Source organism: Oreochromis niloticus, unplaced genomic scaffold (assembly GCF_001858045.2).
Source record: "Oreochromis niloticus isolate F11D_XX unplaced genomic scaffold, O_niloticus_UMD_NMBU tig00001214_pilon, whole genome shotgun sequence".
NCBI classification, from domain to species: Eukaryota; Metazoa; Chordata; class Actinopteri; order Cichliformes; family Cichlidae; genus Oreochromis; species Oreochromis niloticus.
This window is the reverse complement of record NW_020327338.1, coordinates 10193-23581: the sequence shown is the minus strand read 5'-3', so window position 1 is coordinate 23581 and position 13389 is coordinate 10193. Positions and strand designations below refer to the sequence as shown.

At 39.0% G+C, this 13389-nt stretch overlaps 1 protein-coding gene across 1 annotated transcript; it reads right to left on the bottom strand.

Annotated features, from left to right (window-relative positions):
• Positions 1-6568: 6568 nt before the first annotated feature.
• On the bottom strand, positions 6569-13101 carry LOC109200881 (sialic acid-binding Ig-like lectin 5). The gene is made up of 8 exons (XM_019356461.2): positions 12701-13101; positions 10942-11044; positions 10377-10479; positions 9576-9989; positions 8973-9293; positions 8566-8838; positions 6995-8473; positions 6569-6898 (listed from the first exon to the last, which is right to left on the bottom strand). The coding sequence occupies exons 3-7, from the start codon at positions 10435-10437 to the stop codon at positions 8199-8201; spliced, it is 1344 nt and encodes a 447-aa protein (XP_019212006.1). The 5' UTR covers positions 10438-10479; positions 10942-11044; positions 12701-13101; the 3' UTR covers positions 6569-6898; positions 6995-8198.
• Positions 13102-13389: the final 288 nt, after the last annotated feature.

Here is a 13389-nt window from a genome sequence, read left to right as displayed (position 1 = left end):
CACACAAGGTTTATTTTTCTTTCAAAGCAGACGAGTGAATGAAGGTGTAGTTCTGGCCTGCAATCCAAGGCCCAAGGCCACCAGGGTCAGAATTATCAGCCTGGTTGTAAACAGGAACAGGTGGTCACTCATAAGAACAAGCAGTCATTTACTTATCAGTCTTGCATCTTCCAGAGGAAGACTTTTCTGTTAGGGTACCTAGGTTGTTGACCCAGTGTTTTCAGTTTTGTACCTTTATTTGTGTTCTCATCTTGGTTTATTACTGTGAACGTTTTGGTTTCTGATTTGCATTTCAATTTTCCCCGGTTCTTCTTGGATTGTGATGTTGGGTTTCCATACCCCCTCTGTTCTGTGTCCAGTTGGTGTCTGTGTCTGCCCTGGTCCCACGTCTCCCTTCCCTCTGTTGCAGTGTCTGCTTGTAAGTCTGTGTTTCCTGATTTATTTTGAAAGTATGTGTCTCATGTTGGTATGCCTGGTTTTGCTTACTTTGTCTCGTCAGCCCTGATTTGCCCCAGCTGTGTTTTCCTCCTGTCGCCCATTCCCTGATTGCTCCTCTATCTATTTAAGCCCCGTGTTTTCCTTTGTCTGTGTTTCTATCTACCCTCATCTTATACTGTGTATTCGGTCTGCCTATGTGAGTTTATTTTGTAATTTTCAGTTTTGTTACTTTTTAGTTCAGCATTAAAGCTGATTTTGGTTTCACATTTTGCCTCTAAGTGTCTGCACTTTGGGTCCTCCTTACCACCACTCCTCCCTGCACACAGCCTTCCCATGACATTTTCACCCACCTTAATAGGCCTTGCATTAGTGGGGAGTGTATTTCCACACTAGATCCTGGAAATTCAACTCTCAAGCGCTTCCTCTCTAGGTCTTGAACAGTGTCATCTGGTTGGTTAACTCCTAATTACAGAGTAAGTGTTTCCTCCTTAAACTTCCATAATGCACAGGTCCAGCAAACTAACAGGTTCCTATCCAGTCCTATGAAAAACAAATCCACATAAATCTTAATTAAAATGAATCTTTCTTCTGACAAAAGGCAATTAGTATGAAAGCAAAACCATTCAGGCCATGTTAAATCTATTTTCCTTTAAAATATCATTTTCTCTCATTGGAGTCTCCTGCTGCAACCAGCTGCAACTGTGTTGTACCACCTCTCTCCTTCCTGCTTTCTCTTTCAAATTCCTCCTTTCTCTCCCTTTTACAGAGAAGGGCCAAAATTTACACCAGTCAACTATTCCCAGTACTCAACTCCAAATACCTGGCAGTTGAACTAGACTAAAATCTCCACTCCCAGATTTGTGTGGCTTATATCTTACACAAACAAAAGCATCCAATAAGTGAACAGGAAAATATTCCTAACCCAGTGTTTCATGGGAGATTCTGTCAATTATTCCACCATGCCGCATTTTACAACAATGGCAAAGAGGAACAGTAAATAAACTGCTGTAACTGACTGACCCCAGAGAGCTAATGAATTGATCTGATAGATAAAAAGGTAGAATAATCCTAGGCTTGTTAGCTACAACCTGCTAAACTTACAAAGATAAAACAAAAGAACAAAAAAAGAGTATGGACAGAGCTCTATTTGCAACTGTAGACAGGTGAACAATTTTATTAAACTCTATGTATAAATTGAAATTACAAAGTGTGATATATTACATTTAAAACAATCTCATTTTGGGAGGAGCCGTGCTGCTCTCTGGCAAGAAGCACCATGCCTTCCTGTGTTTTAAATGCACTTTAGAACAGCACGCAGCAACACAACATATGAGCGGGTGGAGGGAGGTTTGGGGTCTTCACTCACCCCCGTTCTGTTACCCATCAGGGCTGGGGGGCTGGGAGGAGGTGCAGGCTGTCGGATTGGGGTCTGGGATGCGGGGCCTCCCTGCTACTGCAGATAAGGAGGTGGTCTGCTTTCCTCCACCCCAGAGAGAAGGGTTACATCTCCTGGGTCTGGGTACGGTTTGCCCCTCTGGGATATAGAGTATGTTTGGGGAGTGTGAATGTGTGTACAGTGTCTATTTGCGTCTGTCTCCACGTCGGGTGAGTGCCGAGTATTTGTTTGTGTATATGGGGGTGGGAATGCACGTTTGTGTCTCCGTGCGCCTGTTCGTCTGTGTCTATAAAACAGTGAAATGTGGATTATTAAATATTAGGTCTCTCTCCTCCAAGTCTCTGTTAGTACATGACTTAATAATTGATCAACAAATCGATTTACTCTGCCTTACAGAAACCTGGTTGCAGCAGGATGATTATGTTAGTTTAAATGAATCAATACCCCCGAGTCATTCTAACTACCAGAAATCTCGAAGCACAGGCCGAGGGGGCGGTGTGGCAGCAATTTTTCACACCAGTCTATTAATCAACGAAAGACCAAGACAGACTTTTAATTCATTTGAAAGCCTGATGCTTAGCCTTGTCCACCCCAGCTGTAAAACTCAGAAACCAGTCTTACTTGTTATTATCTATCGTCCACCTGGGCCTTACACAGAGTTTCTGTCTGATTTCTCAGACTTTTTATCTGATTTAGTGCTCAGCTCAGATAAAATAATTATTGTGGGTGATTTTAACATCCATGTAGATGCTAACAATGACAGCCTCAACATCGCATTTAATCTGTTATTAGACTCAATTGGCTTCTCTCAAAATGTAAAAGAACCCACCCACCACTTTAATCAAACTCTAGATCTTGTTTTAACATATGGCATAGAAACTGAACATTTAACAGTGTTTCCTGAAAACCCTCTGCTGTCTGATCATTTCCTGATAACATTTACATTTACAATAATTGATTACACAGCAGCGGAGAGTAGACTTTATCACAGTAGATGTCTTTCTGAAAGTGCTGTAACTAAGTTTAAGAATATAATCCACCCACTGTTATCATCTTCAATGCCCTGTACCAACATAGAGCAGAGCAGCTATCTGAACGCTACCCCAACAGAGGTCGATTATCTTGTTAATAATTTTACCTCCTCACTACGTACGACTCTGGATACTGTAGCTCCTGTGAAAACTAAGGCCTCAAATCCGAAGTACCTGACTCCGTGGTATAATTCTCAAACACGTAGCCTAAAGCAGATAACTCGTAAGCTGGAGAGGAAATGGCGTGTCACAAATTTAGAGGATCATCATTTAGCCTGGAGAAATAGTTTGCTGCTTTATAAGAAAGCCCTCCACAAAGCCAGAACATCTTAGTATTCGTCACTGATTGAAGAAAATAAGAACAACCCCAGGTTTCTCTTCAGCACTGTAGCCAGGCTGACAAAAAGTCAGAGCTCTACTGAGCCAACAATCCCTTTAACGTTAACTTGTAATGACTTCATGAACTTCTTCACAAATAAAATTTTTATCATTAGAGAAAAAATTACCAATAATCATCCCACAGATGTAATATTATCTACAGCTACTTTTAGTACCATCGATGTTAAGTTAGACTCTTTTTCTCCAATTGATCTTTCTGAGTTAACTTCAATAATTACTTCCTCCAAACCATCAATGTGTCTTTTAGACCCCATTCCTACTAAACTGCTCAAAGAAGTCCTGCCATTAATTAATTCTTCAATCTTACATATGATCAACCTATCTCTAATAATCGGCTATGTACCACAGGCCTTCAAGCTGGCTGTAGTTAAACCTTTACTTAAAAAGCCATCTCTAGACCCAGCAGTCTTAGTTAATTATAGGCCAATCTCCAACCTTCCTTTCATATCAAAAATCCTTGAAAGAGTAGTTGTCAAACAGCTAACAGATCATCTGCAGAGGAATGGCTTATTTGAAGCGTTTCAGTCAGGTTTCAGAGCTCATCACAGCACAGAAACAGCTTTAGTGAAGGTTACAAATGATCTTCTTATGGCCTCTGACAGTGGACTCATCTCTGTGCTTGTCCTGCTAGACCTCAGTGCTGCGTTCGATACTGTTGACCATAATATCCTATTAGAGCGATTAGAACATGCTGTAGGTATTACAGGTACTGCACTGCAGTGGTTTGTATCATATCTATCTAATAGACTCCAATTTGATCAAGTAAATGGAGAGTCCTCTTCACACACTAAGGTCAATTATGGTGTTCCACAGGGTTCAGTGCTAGGACCAATTCTGTTTACATTATACATGCTTCCCTTAGGCAGCATCATTAGAAGACATAGCATAAATTTTCACTGCTATGAAGATGACACGCAGCTCTATCTATCCATGAAGCCAGGTAACACACACCAATTAGTTAAACTGCAGGAATGTCTTAAAGACATAAAGACCTGGATGGCCGCTAACTTTCTGCTTCTTAATTCAGATAAAACTGAGGTTATTGTACTCGGCCCTGAAAATCTTAGAAATATGGTATCTAACCAGATTCTTACTCTGGATGGCATTACCTTGGCCTCCAGTAATGCTGTGAGGAACCTTGGAGTCATTTTTGACCAGGATATATCCTTCAATGCACATATTAAACAAATATGTAAGACTGCTTTCTTCCATTTGCGCAACATCTCTAAAATTAGAAATATCCTGTCTCAGAGTGATGCTGAAAAACTAGTTCATGCATTTATTACTTCCAGGCTGGACTACTGTAATTCTTTATTATCAGGATGTCCTAAAAACTCACTGAAAAGCCTTCAGCTGATCCAAAATGCTGCAGCAAGGGTACTGACAGGGACTAGAAAGAGAGAGCATATTTCTCCTGTTTTGGCTTCCCTTCATTGCCTTCCTGTTAAATCCAGAATTGAATTCAAAATCCTGCTCCTCACATACAAGGTCTTAAATAATCAGGCCCCATCTTATCTTAATGACCTTGTAGTACCATATCACCCTATTAGAGCACTTTGCTCTCGCTCTGCAGGCTTACTTGTTGTTCCTAGAGTATTTAAAAGTAGAATGGGAGGCAGAGCCTTCAGTTTTCAGGCCCCTCTTCTTTGGAACCAGCTTCCAGTTTGGATTCGGGAGACAGACACTATCTCTACTTTCAAGATTAGGCTTAAAACTTTCCTTTTTGCTAAAGCATATAGTTAGGGCTGGACCAGGTGACCCTGAATCCTCCCTTAGTTATGCTGCAATAGACGTAGGCTGCCGGGGATTCCCATGATGCATTGAGTTTTTCCCTTCCAGTCACCTTTCTCACTCACTATGTGTTAATAGACCTCTCTGCATCGAATCATATCTGTTATTAATCTCTGTCTCTCTTCCACAGCATGTCTTTATCCTGTTTTTCTTCTTTCACCCCACCCGGTCGCAGCAGATGGCCCCGCCCCTCCCTGAGCCTGGTTCTGCCGGAGGTTTCTTCCTGTTAAAAGGGAGTTTTTCCTTCCCACTGTCGCCAAAGTGCTTGCTCATAGGGGGTCATATGATTGTTGGGTTTTTCTCTGTATTTATTATTGTGCAATCTACTGTACAATATAAAGCGCCTTGAGGCGACTTTTGTTGTGATTTGGCGCTATATAAATAAAATTGAATTGAATTGAATTGAATTGAATTGAATATGTCAGCTTGGGTCTTAGACTTCACCTCTCTGGGAACATCTCAGGCTCTCCAAGGTATGGAGGCCTGTCTCCCCTCACCACACTCCCTGCCAGTGGCTGATGCCCTCAGACGTTGGTGTGTTGGTGGTTCTTGGTGGCAGAGGCTGGGCGCTCAGGTATGTACCGACTCACTCCTGGTGGCCGATTGGCAGGGCCTGGCGCCTGTGGCCCGGCTGGGCCCCTTCCAGGGGGTGGGGTGCCCTCAGGCCTCTGGTCCTCTCTGGCACAGCTGGCTGCTGGCAGAGCCCGCGGGCACGTCACTGCAACCCCCTCTGGCCTCTGCTCCATGGCCGCTGGGTGACCACTCTTCCCAGGAGGGTGGCACGGTTACCCCCCGGTGGTCCTCCTTGGGTCCTCGTATTCTCGGGACTCTGGATGTCTGGGGCCTGGATCTCCTCCATACCTGCTTCATGCCCTGGGGGACGGGGCTATGGCTCCCCGCACTCCCTAGCAGATCGTTACATGGAGAAACCTTTTCAATACAAGCGTGCTGATCCACACAGCTGTGCACACAGGTGTACACACGGGTGTTCACAGACACAAGCTACACCTTTCTTGGCTGCTACCTCAAAGCACATTGTGCGCTGTCAGTCTTGCTTACTGCACAATAACATGTAATATTTAGTATCTACTGTTATCTACTGTTAGCTAGTTTATTGTGATGGTGTTGTATTTATTATGTTGCTCTTTTTGGTTTTTTTTCTCATCTGTTTTTTCTTATCCCCATACAGGTGATCCAAGTGTTTTGTTTGTTTTTCTTTCTTTCTTTTTTCTCTCTTCCCCCCTTTCTCACCATCTCTTCTCCCCTCTATTTTTCTTTCTCTCCCTCTTTCTTTCATTCTTTCTCCCTGTCCTATCCCCCAGTCATGTCTGTCCCGTCTGTAACAACCGAAAAATCAAATCAAATAAATACATAATTATAATAAAGGTCAATCAAATGGACCAATATGGCAAGGCCATGATGATCCAATTGATAAAGTAAATCCGCTTGGCATCTTTCTTGGCCTTCAGACAACAATTGTGATGGCTAAAGATCCAAACAGGACAGGCAAAAAAAAAAAACAACAACAAAAAAACCCCAACACAATCTCATTGTTTACAATGCAATGTAAAAAGTAATTAACAAATAGTAAGTTTTAATTGAATAATTTAAATTAAAATTTGTAATACCAGAGTATCTGTCGTTAATCAAGACAATGAAACAAATTAATTACATCACCACAGTATTGACAACAGGCTGCCATTACAATCACACAGCTATCTGAAACCTGACTTTTCAGTTTATATGTTGTGCAATAACATCATAATCTGGTGACACATCCGCTTTTTGCAGTGACATGTAGGTTCTCTCCTCCTGATGTAGCTTCACCTTTTTTCTTGAATTCCTTTGATGAGAAGAAACAGAAGCCCATTATGGTCTAAAACTCTTGACTGCATTCAAAGAGTCAAAAAAACATAAAAATACATGTGGAGAAACATACCAAAGGAACCATATGTAGATTATGCAGAAGGCATTCAAAGTGAGAGATACACCAGCAACAATCCAGGGAAGAACTGTACTGTAAGAACCACAAGGTTTCACACGAGCTGCTGTAAGACACAAGAGAGCACATACACACACGTATTTTACATATGTAAACACACACACAGTTTGAGGGTTTTTTTTTTTTTTATTTTATTTTATTTTTATTTTAACGCTTCCAGGAGCCACAGCTGAGAGGCTAAACAGTCACATGTGTCCAGTGAGCTGCTGGCTGCCAACCTCTGCTCTACATGTATACAGTTGTCAACATACTGCACATATTTCTGTCACGTTAACTGATACTTAGTGTGTAGAATGTTGTTGAGAAATGTTTAATGCAAATATTTCCTTTGTTTTGGATGTTTGTTTGTTTTTGTTTTTTCTTTTTGAAAGCAAAAATGATTTTGCAGCATAGCATTCAATTATCATTGTCCTGAATGTGAGACTTTTCTGCTGCTGCAGTTTAATGCAGATGCATTTAAGATTAAAAAATAAGAAATGCACTTTTTTTTGTTGGATACAATATTTTCCTTTGCTGGAATGAAAGTGAGCAATGTTTTGTGGCATACTACTAGAAATAAATGCTCTGGATAGTTTTTTTTTTATTAATTTCATGACAATTTGGTATTTTATTTCATTTATTGCAACTGTATTATCTACTGTACTTTTATTTACATAACATATAAGTAAACCATAAAGAGATTTCTCAACCATTTGGTAGACATCAATATTTAAAAACTATAAGGTCTATAGAAAACAAAAAAGATTGCGGTTATTATTCATCCAAGTCAATAAGAAATGCAAACCAAAAAAAAAAAAAAATCCATCTCCAAAATCTAATCCGAATTTCTGGAGCTCTTTTTTTTCCTCAAGAAATTGCTAGTTTTATAGAATGTGTTTACAAATATACATTAAAATCTATCTACAAAGAACACCTGGTAATAATTATTAAAGTAAATGTTGTACCTGTACTAATTTTTGACCAATCAGCGCACGATTACTGAAAAAAGTACCCCAGTCAAAAAGGCAATGATGACTTTCAGGAATCCTAAAATAAAACTAGATAGTTGCTCTGAACTTGAGGGAAATAAAATGGAAAGGAAAAAAAGTGAATGTTTATGTTGTTTTGAATTATGTGTAGTACATGCAAACCAGAGATCGTATTAAAAATCCATTACTGAAAATAGATTCTCTCTTTTTTCTCCATTTCCATTGTTGCTCACACATTCAACAGTGCTGTTGCCATGGTTTTTTACAGTGAGACTGACAGTGCTGTTGACTGTGTGGTTTGACACAGTAGTAATGGGAGTGTACTGAGTGTGGTTTTCTAGGAGCGGCCATTTGATGGTAGGTAAGGGAAACCCTTCACTGATACACACACAGGTCAAAACCTCTGACTGAAGCACACATCCAGAGCCATCCTGTATCTTTGTATGCCCTGTAAACATGTAACCAGAATCATAAAACAAGGTAAGCTATGATTTTAATGCAAATATGAACTCAGATTCAATATTCATATCATCCACTTACATGTCACAGTCACATTGACATATGAAGTCAGTGTTTTGTCCAGATGTTTTGCCATACAGATGTACTGCCCAGAATTTTCTGCTGTCACATTCAGGGTGACGAGTGTAACTGTATCATTGTGCAGGTCAGTGTTTCTGGTCTGAAGGTTTGTGTTGGAAGGAACTTTTCTCCACACAATATGAGCTGGAGGGAAACTTTCAACACTGCAGGTCAGATTCAGAACATTTCCCTCCCTCACACTTGTCACCCCAGTGATTTTAACTTCCTTCACATCTGTGAGACAAAAAATATAAATTACACAATCATGTAGTTTCCTTAACTTTCTGACTTTCTTGAAAAACTTGCATGAAGCTGTAAACGTCAGTAGATTTAAAAAACAAAAACAATGAGAGTGTAAAAGAACTCACAGTTTACTTTCAAAGATGAAGCATCTTCTGTAGTTGTTTCACCTGTGAAGCGGATTTTACAGGTAATGGTGGTGTTGTGCTGTTCAGCTGAAGATTTAAAGGTTAAAGTTGAGATGTGTCTCTGTGTGAAAGCCGTCAGATTCTCAGTCTTGAAAGCAGTGCTGTTTCCTGTAATGTAAGATTCAGTCCCTCCTGCTCCTCTCCATGTCCAGGTGATTTCAGGAACAGATCCAGAGCAGAGACCAGGAGCAGTGCAGGTCAGTGTGGCCTGCTGTCCCTCTGTCAGTGTGGGAATCATTACTGTGGGCTTCTGATTAAGAACTGGTGGAAATAAATTGCATTAATGAAACCAAATTAACTACCCAAAGTTCATCTAGCACATCATTAATCTGGGTTCAAATAATAAGATATTTAATGAAAATGGTTAATGGCAATCACCAGTTTTATCATGAACTGCTGCAGTTCCTACGAGCTACCATAGAGGTCAACAATTCCCCAAAAGAATGAACACTTCATTAAGGCCATAAAAATACTAAATATGTTATTGTACATCACTGAATATCTTTTTTTCTACATGATTGTTCTTGGAATAGCTTTTCATACCTTTAACAGAGACAGTTACTCTTGGAATGAATGTGAATCCATCTTGTTTTCCATTCAGTTCACCAGTAACTCTGAGCTGATATGATCCAGAATCAGACTCTTTAAGATCATTAATGATGATGCTGCAGTTTTTCTGACTCACATCAGGCTCCAAACGTGACACTCGTCCTTCAAACCCAGACTGAGCTTTTTTGTCTGTGTTTTTGTTGCTGTGAAATATTATGTCACCATCACTGCAACTGTGTTGAGATGCTTCACATTTGTACCAAACTGTATGTTTGGGTGTAAACTCATCAGCAGTAGTGAAAGAACACGGGATCACAACACAGAGTCCAGCCTCTGCTGTTAGTTCTCGCTCACTGAGAGTAACACAGTATCTTCCATCACAGTGTTGTTGACCCCAGGCTGAGACACCTGTTAATGCAAAGGGAAAGATAAATATAGTGATAATGAATATTTAGTTTACAACAATAAACATGATATCTAATTAAAGATATTACAGTAACTTTTATCTTTTACACAGGCTGCTTGTTTGTGCTGTAGCCTACACAACTACTATAATGTTCACTGTTATATCCAGGCTATGGAATCTGCCTGGATATTGATTAACAGTATCTCGGGACATGTTTAACAAAAGATTAAATTAAAATGGCACACAAGCCAACAGATGATAGTAAAGGCACAAATTTGACTGATAATAAATCCTTATCATCTGGATGAATTTGAGAAAAAAAGTTTCAAATACAAACATTTTTAAAAATACAAATATAGCAGAATTACAGTAAAGGAGAAGATACAAACCTGTGTCAGCAATGCTGCCTTTTACAGAGACAAACAGAGTCAACCAGATGAGAACAAACATGTTCGATGCTCGAGACGTTCAGTCTCTCCCTCCACAGAATAACTTATCCAGCAGATGAAGCAAACATGCAGAAATCAAAACACAAATTAAAACAAAGAAAAAGTCAACAATTCAGATCACACAATTTAATAAAATATGTTGCATGCTTAGCTTTGAGTCATAGTGATGTGTACTTTACCAGCTGTGACACAAATATACCAATAATCTAACAGTTGTCATGGTAAAGACCTTTGTGACATCTGTTTCTTAAATATTATTTAATAAATACAAATTATTCTCACAGTGCAGCAATAGCACCAATACAATAATACAATGAAATAATAATCATTTGAAATAATAAATAAATGTATATTAACTGCTAAATAAGAGGACAGCATTAGGTCATTCATATTATTTAATTTATAAATAATGGTCGTAGTCACCATCATTGCTACAGATGTGAAAAAGTCTTTACATTTCTTATTTTAAAAAGATATTTTGAAACACATTAAACTTTATTTTTACCTGTTTTATTATACTCTTCAAGCTTCTCTTCTCTTGATGTCTGCTCACTCTCTAAACTAGAGTATTTCATTCGCACCTCGCCTCTCTTCTCTTTGTCTTCCTCCTTGCAACAAGATTTCAGGAAGTTTCTCAGTAAACCACTTGACTTTACAGACCGACATTGTAGTTCCTCTGTATGCTATATATAATTATAATATGTTCATTGTTGATTAAGTAATTTACCTTTTTAAAACATAATGTTATTTTGAGATTTTAAGATTGCAGTAATGGCGCTCCAACAAGTTTTCTATATTCATATAGCATCAAATCATCATCATTCACCTCATGGCCCTTTACACTGTGAGGTAAAGATCCCACAATATTAGAGTGAAAACATAACTTGTATAGGAAATTTAGCTTATCTTTACATCAGTTCAACATCATACAAGCGATACAACATCATTATATTGCTATATAAGTGCTTTCTTATGTACTCAGTTAAAAAAAAAATAAAGTTCCTTCAGACAGATTGAGTGCATTAAAGAACTTAAGAATTTAAAATAAACTCCTCCTCTCTCATTCCCCCCATTTCTCCATATTTAGTCATATTTCATGCCCAAATATGCAGAAGTGTTTGCTGACTCTCTGCAAACACTTCTGCATATTTAATCTTATTTTGTATCCATTTATATTCTGCACCATCTCTGCTGCTCGTAGTATTGCTGTGCAATCTTATTTTAACATTGTTATAACAATGCACTGCTCTGCACGTGTACTTGTGAAAATTATTTTTAACCACTTAAAAAAAGATCAGTGCAGCAGTTTGTTGTTTGTGTGCGTCTACATAGCTAGATCCAGAGGATTGTGATCGCCAACATTATATATGTCATAAAAAAATCTCTTCAGTCTTGTTCACATTAAGATTGGCTTACTGACTTTCTTCTGAATTTGATGGCGCCTTCAAAGAATTCTAAGATCTAAGTCTAAGATAAAACATTTTGTGTTGACCTCTATTGTTCCTGTTACGGCCTTAGCAGGGCCTCTTCCTGAAATTGCCCTTGTGTGGGTGTGTCCTGACATCTCTCCTGCCTAAGGTCCCATCTGTTTTGTACAGCTGACTCCCATCAGCAATTAGAAGTACTTAAGGCCAGAGAAAGGCGAGCTCTAGCGACAGAGAGCCTTTTTGGGTTGTAGCTAGTGAGCTGTGTGTGTGGTGATTGATTGCTCCTGCTCTGTGGAGAGGAGTGTGTGTGTTTGGTGACTAATCCTTTTGTACTTACTTTTCAGTTTACTGACCAACACCTGAGTTTTCTTTCATTAAAAGGTGATAGCAGCTTGTGCATCTCTGTATTTAGTTATTAATAGAAACATTAATACCTGTTAATTTGACCATTTTGCTTCCCTGTCTCTGTTTTTCAACCTGGACACCTTTTGTTACTTTCCCTCATCCCCTGGAACTTTTTAGGGGAACGTAACAGTTCTCAAGAGGATTTAAACCAAGTAAATAATAGGAAAAAAAAGCATCATTTTTATTGATCAATACTCCATCAAGTAATACCAAAAACATATCACATGAAATTAGATAACTCAAACATGACCACATGTGGCAGCAGATAACTTCCTGTTCTCACTTTGTAAGTAACAGACTTATTGTAAGCTTTAGTTTGGTGTTAGATATTTTGATATTTAAAGTTAGAGGCAGTCTGCTTCACTTGAATGGTGTCAAATTGGCACTTAAATGCAATTGAATCATAATAAAAAGCAATAATACTGTGATTACCTGTGAGAAATCTCAAATCTGTTGCTGTCTGGATCAGACCTGCAGTACAGAGACTAAATGCTGGCAGACGTTTGAAGTGTGGATCCGATGAAGCACCAACTGATCTTTGTATCTGTGTCCATCAGCTACTTGTTTGGATACTTGTTGCAAAAAAACTGAGGAAAGTTGTTTAGTTGAGTATTTCTTCTTTGTAACAATCCTTCTGAAAAACTCAATAGTTTTGTTAACATTTTACTCATGAGTACTATAAACTTGCATGCTGAAAGTGCAAGTATGGTGTTAAGAAGTGGGCCTCAGAACAAAACAGCCACAGCACAAGAAAGGAAGAAGTTCTAACAGTGACCAATAGAAAACCACCACGCTCACACTTAATAGGGCACACAAGGTTTATTTTTCTTTCAAAGCAGACAAGTGAATGAAGGTGTAGTTCTGGTCTGCAATCCAAGGCCCAATGCCACCAGGGTCAGAATTATCAGCCTGGTTGTAAACAGGAACAGGTGGTCACTCATAAGAACAAGCAGTCATTTACTTATCAGTCTTGCATCTTCCAGAGGAAGACTTTTCTGTTAGGGTACCTAGGTCGTTGACCCAGTGTTTTCAGTTTTGTACCTTTATTTGTGTTCTCATCTTGGTGTATTACTGTGAACGTTTTGGTTTCTGTTTTGCATTTCAATTTTCCCCGGTTCTTC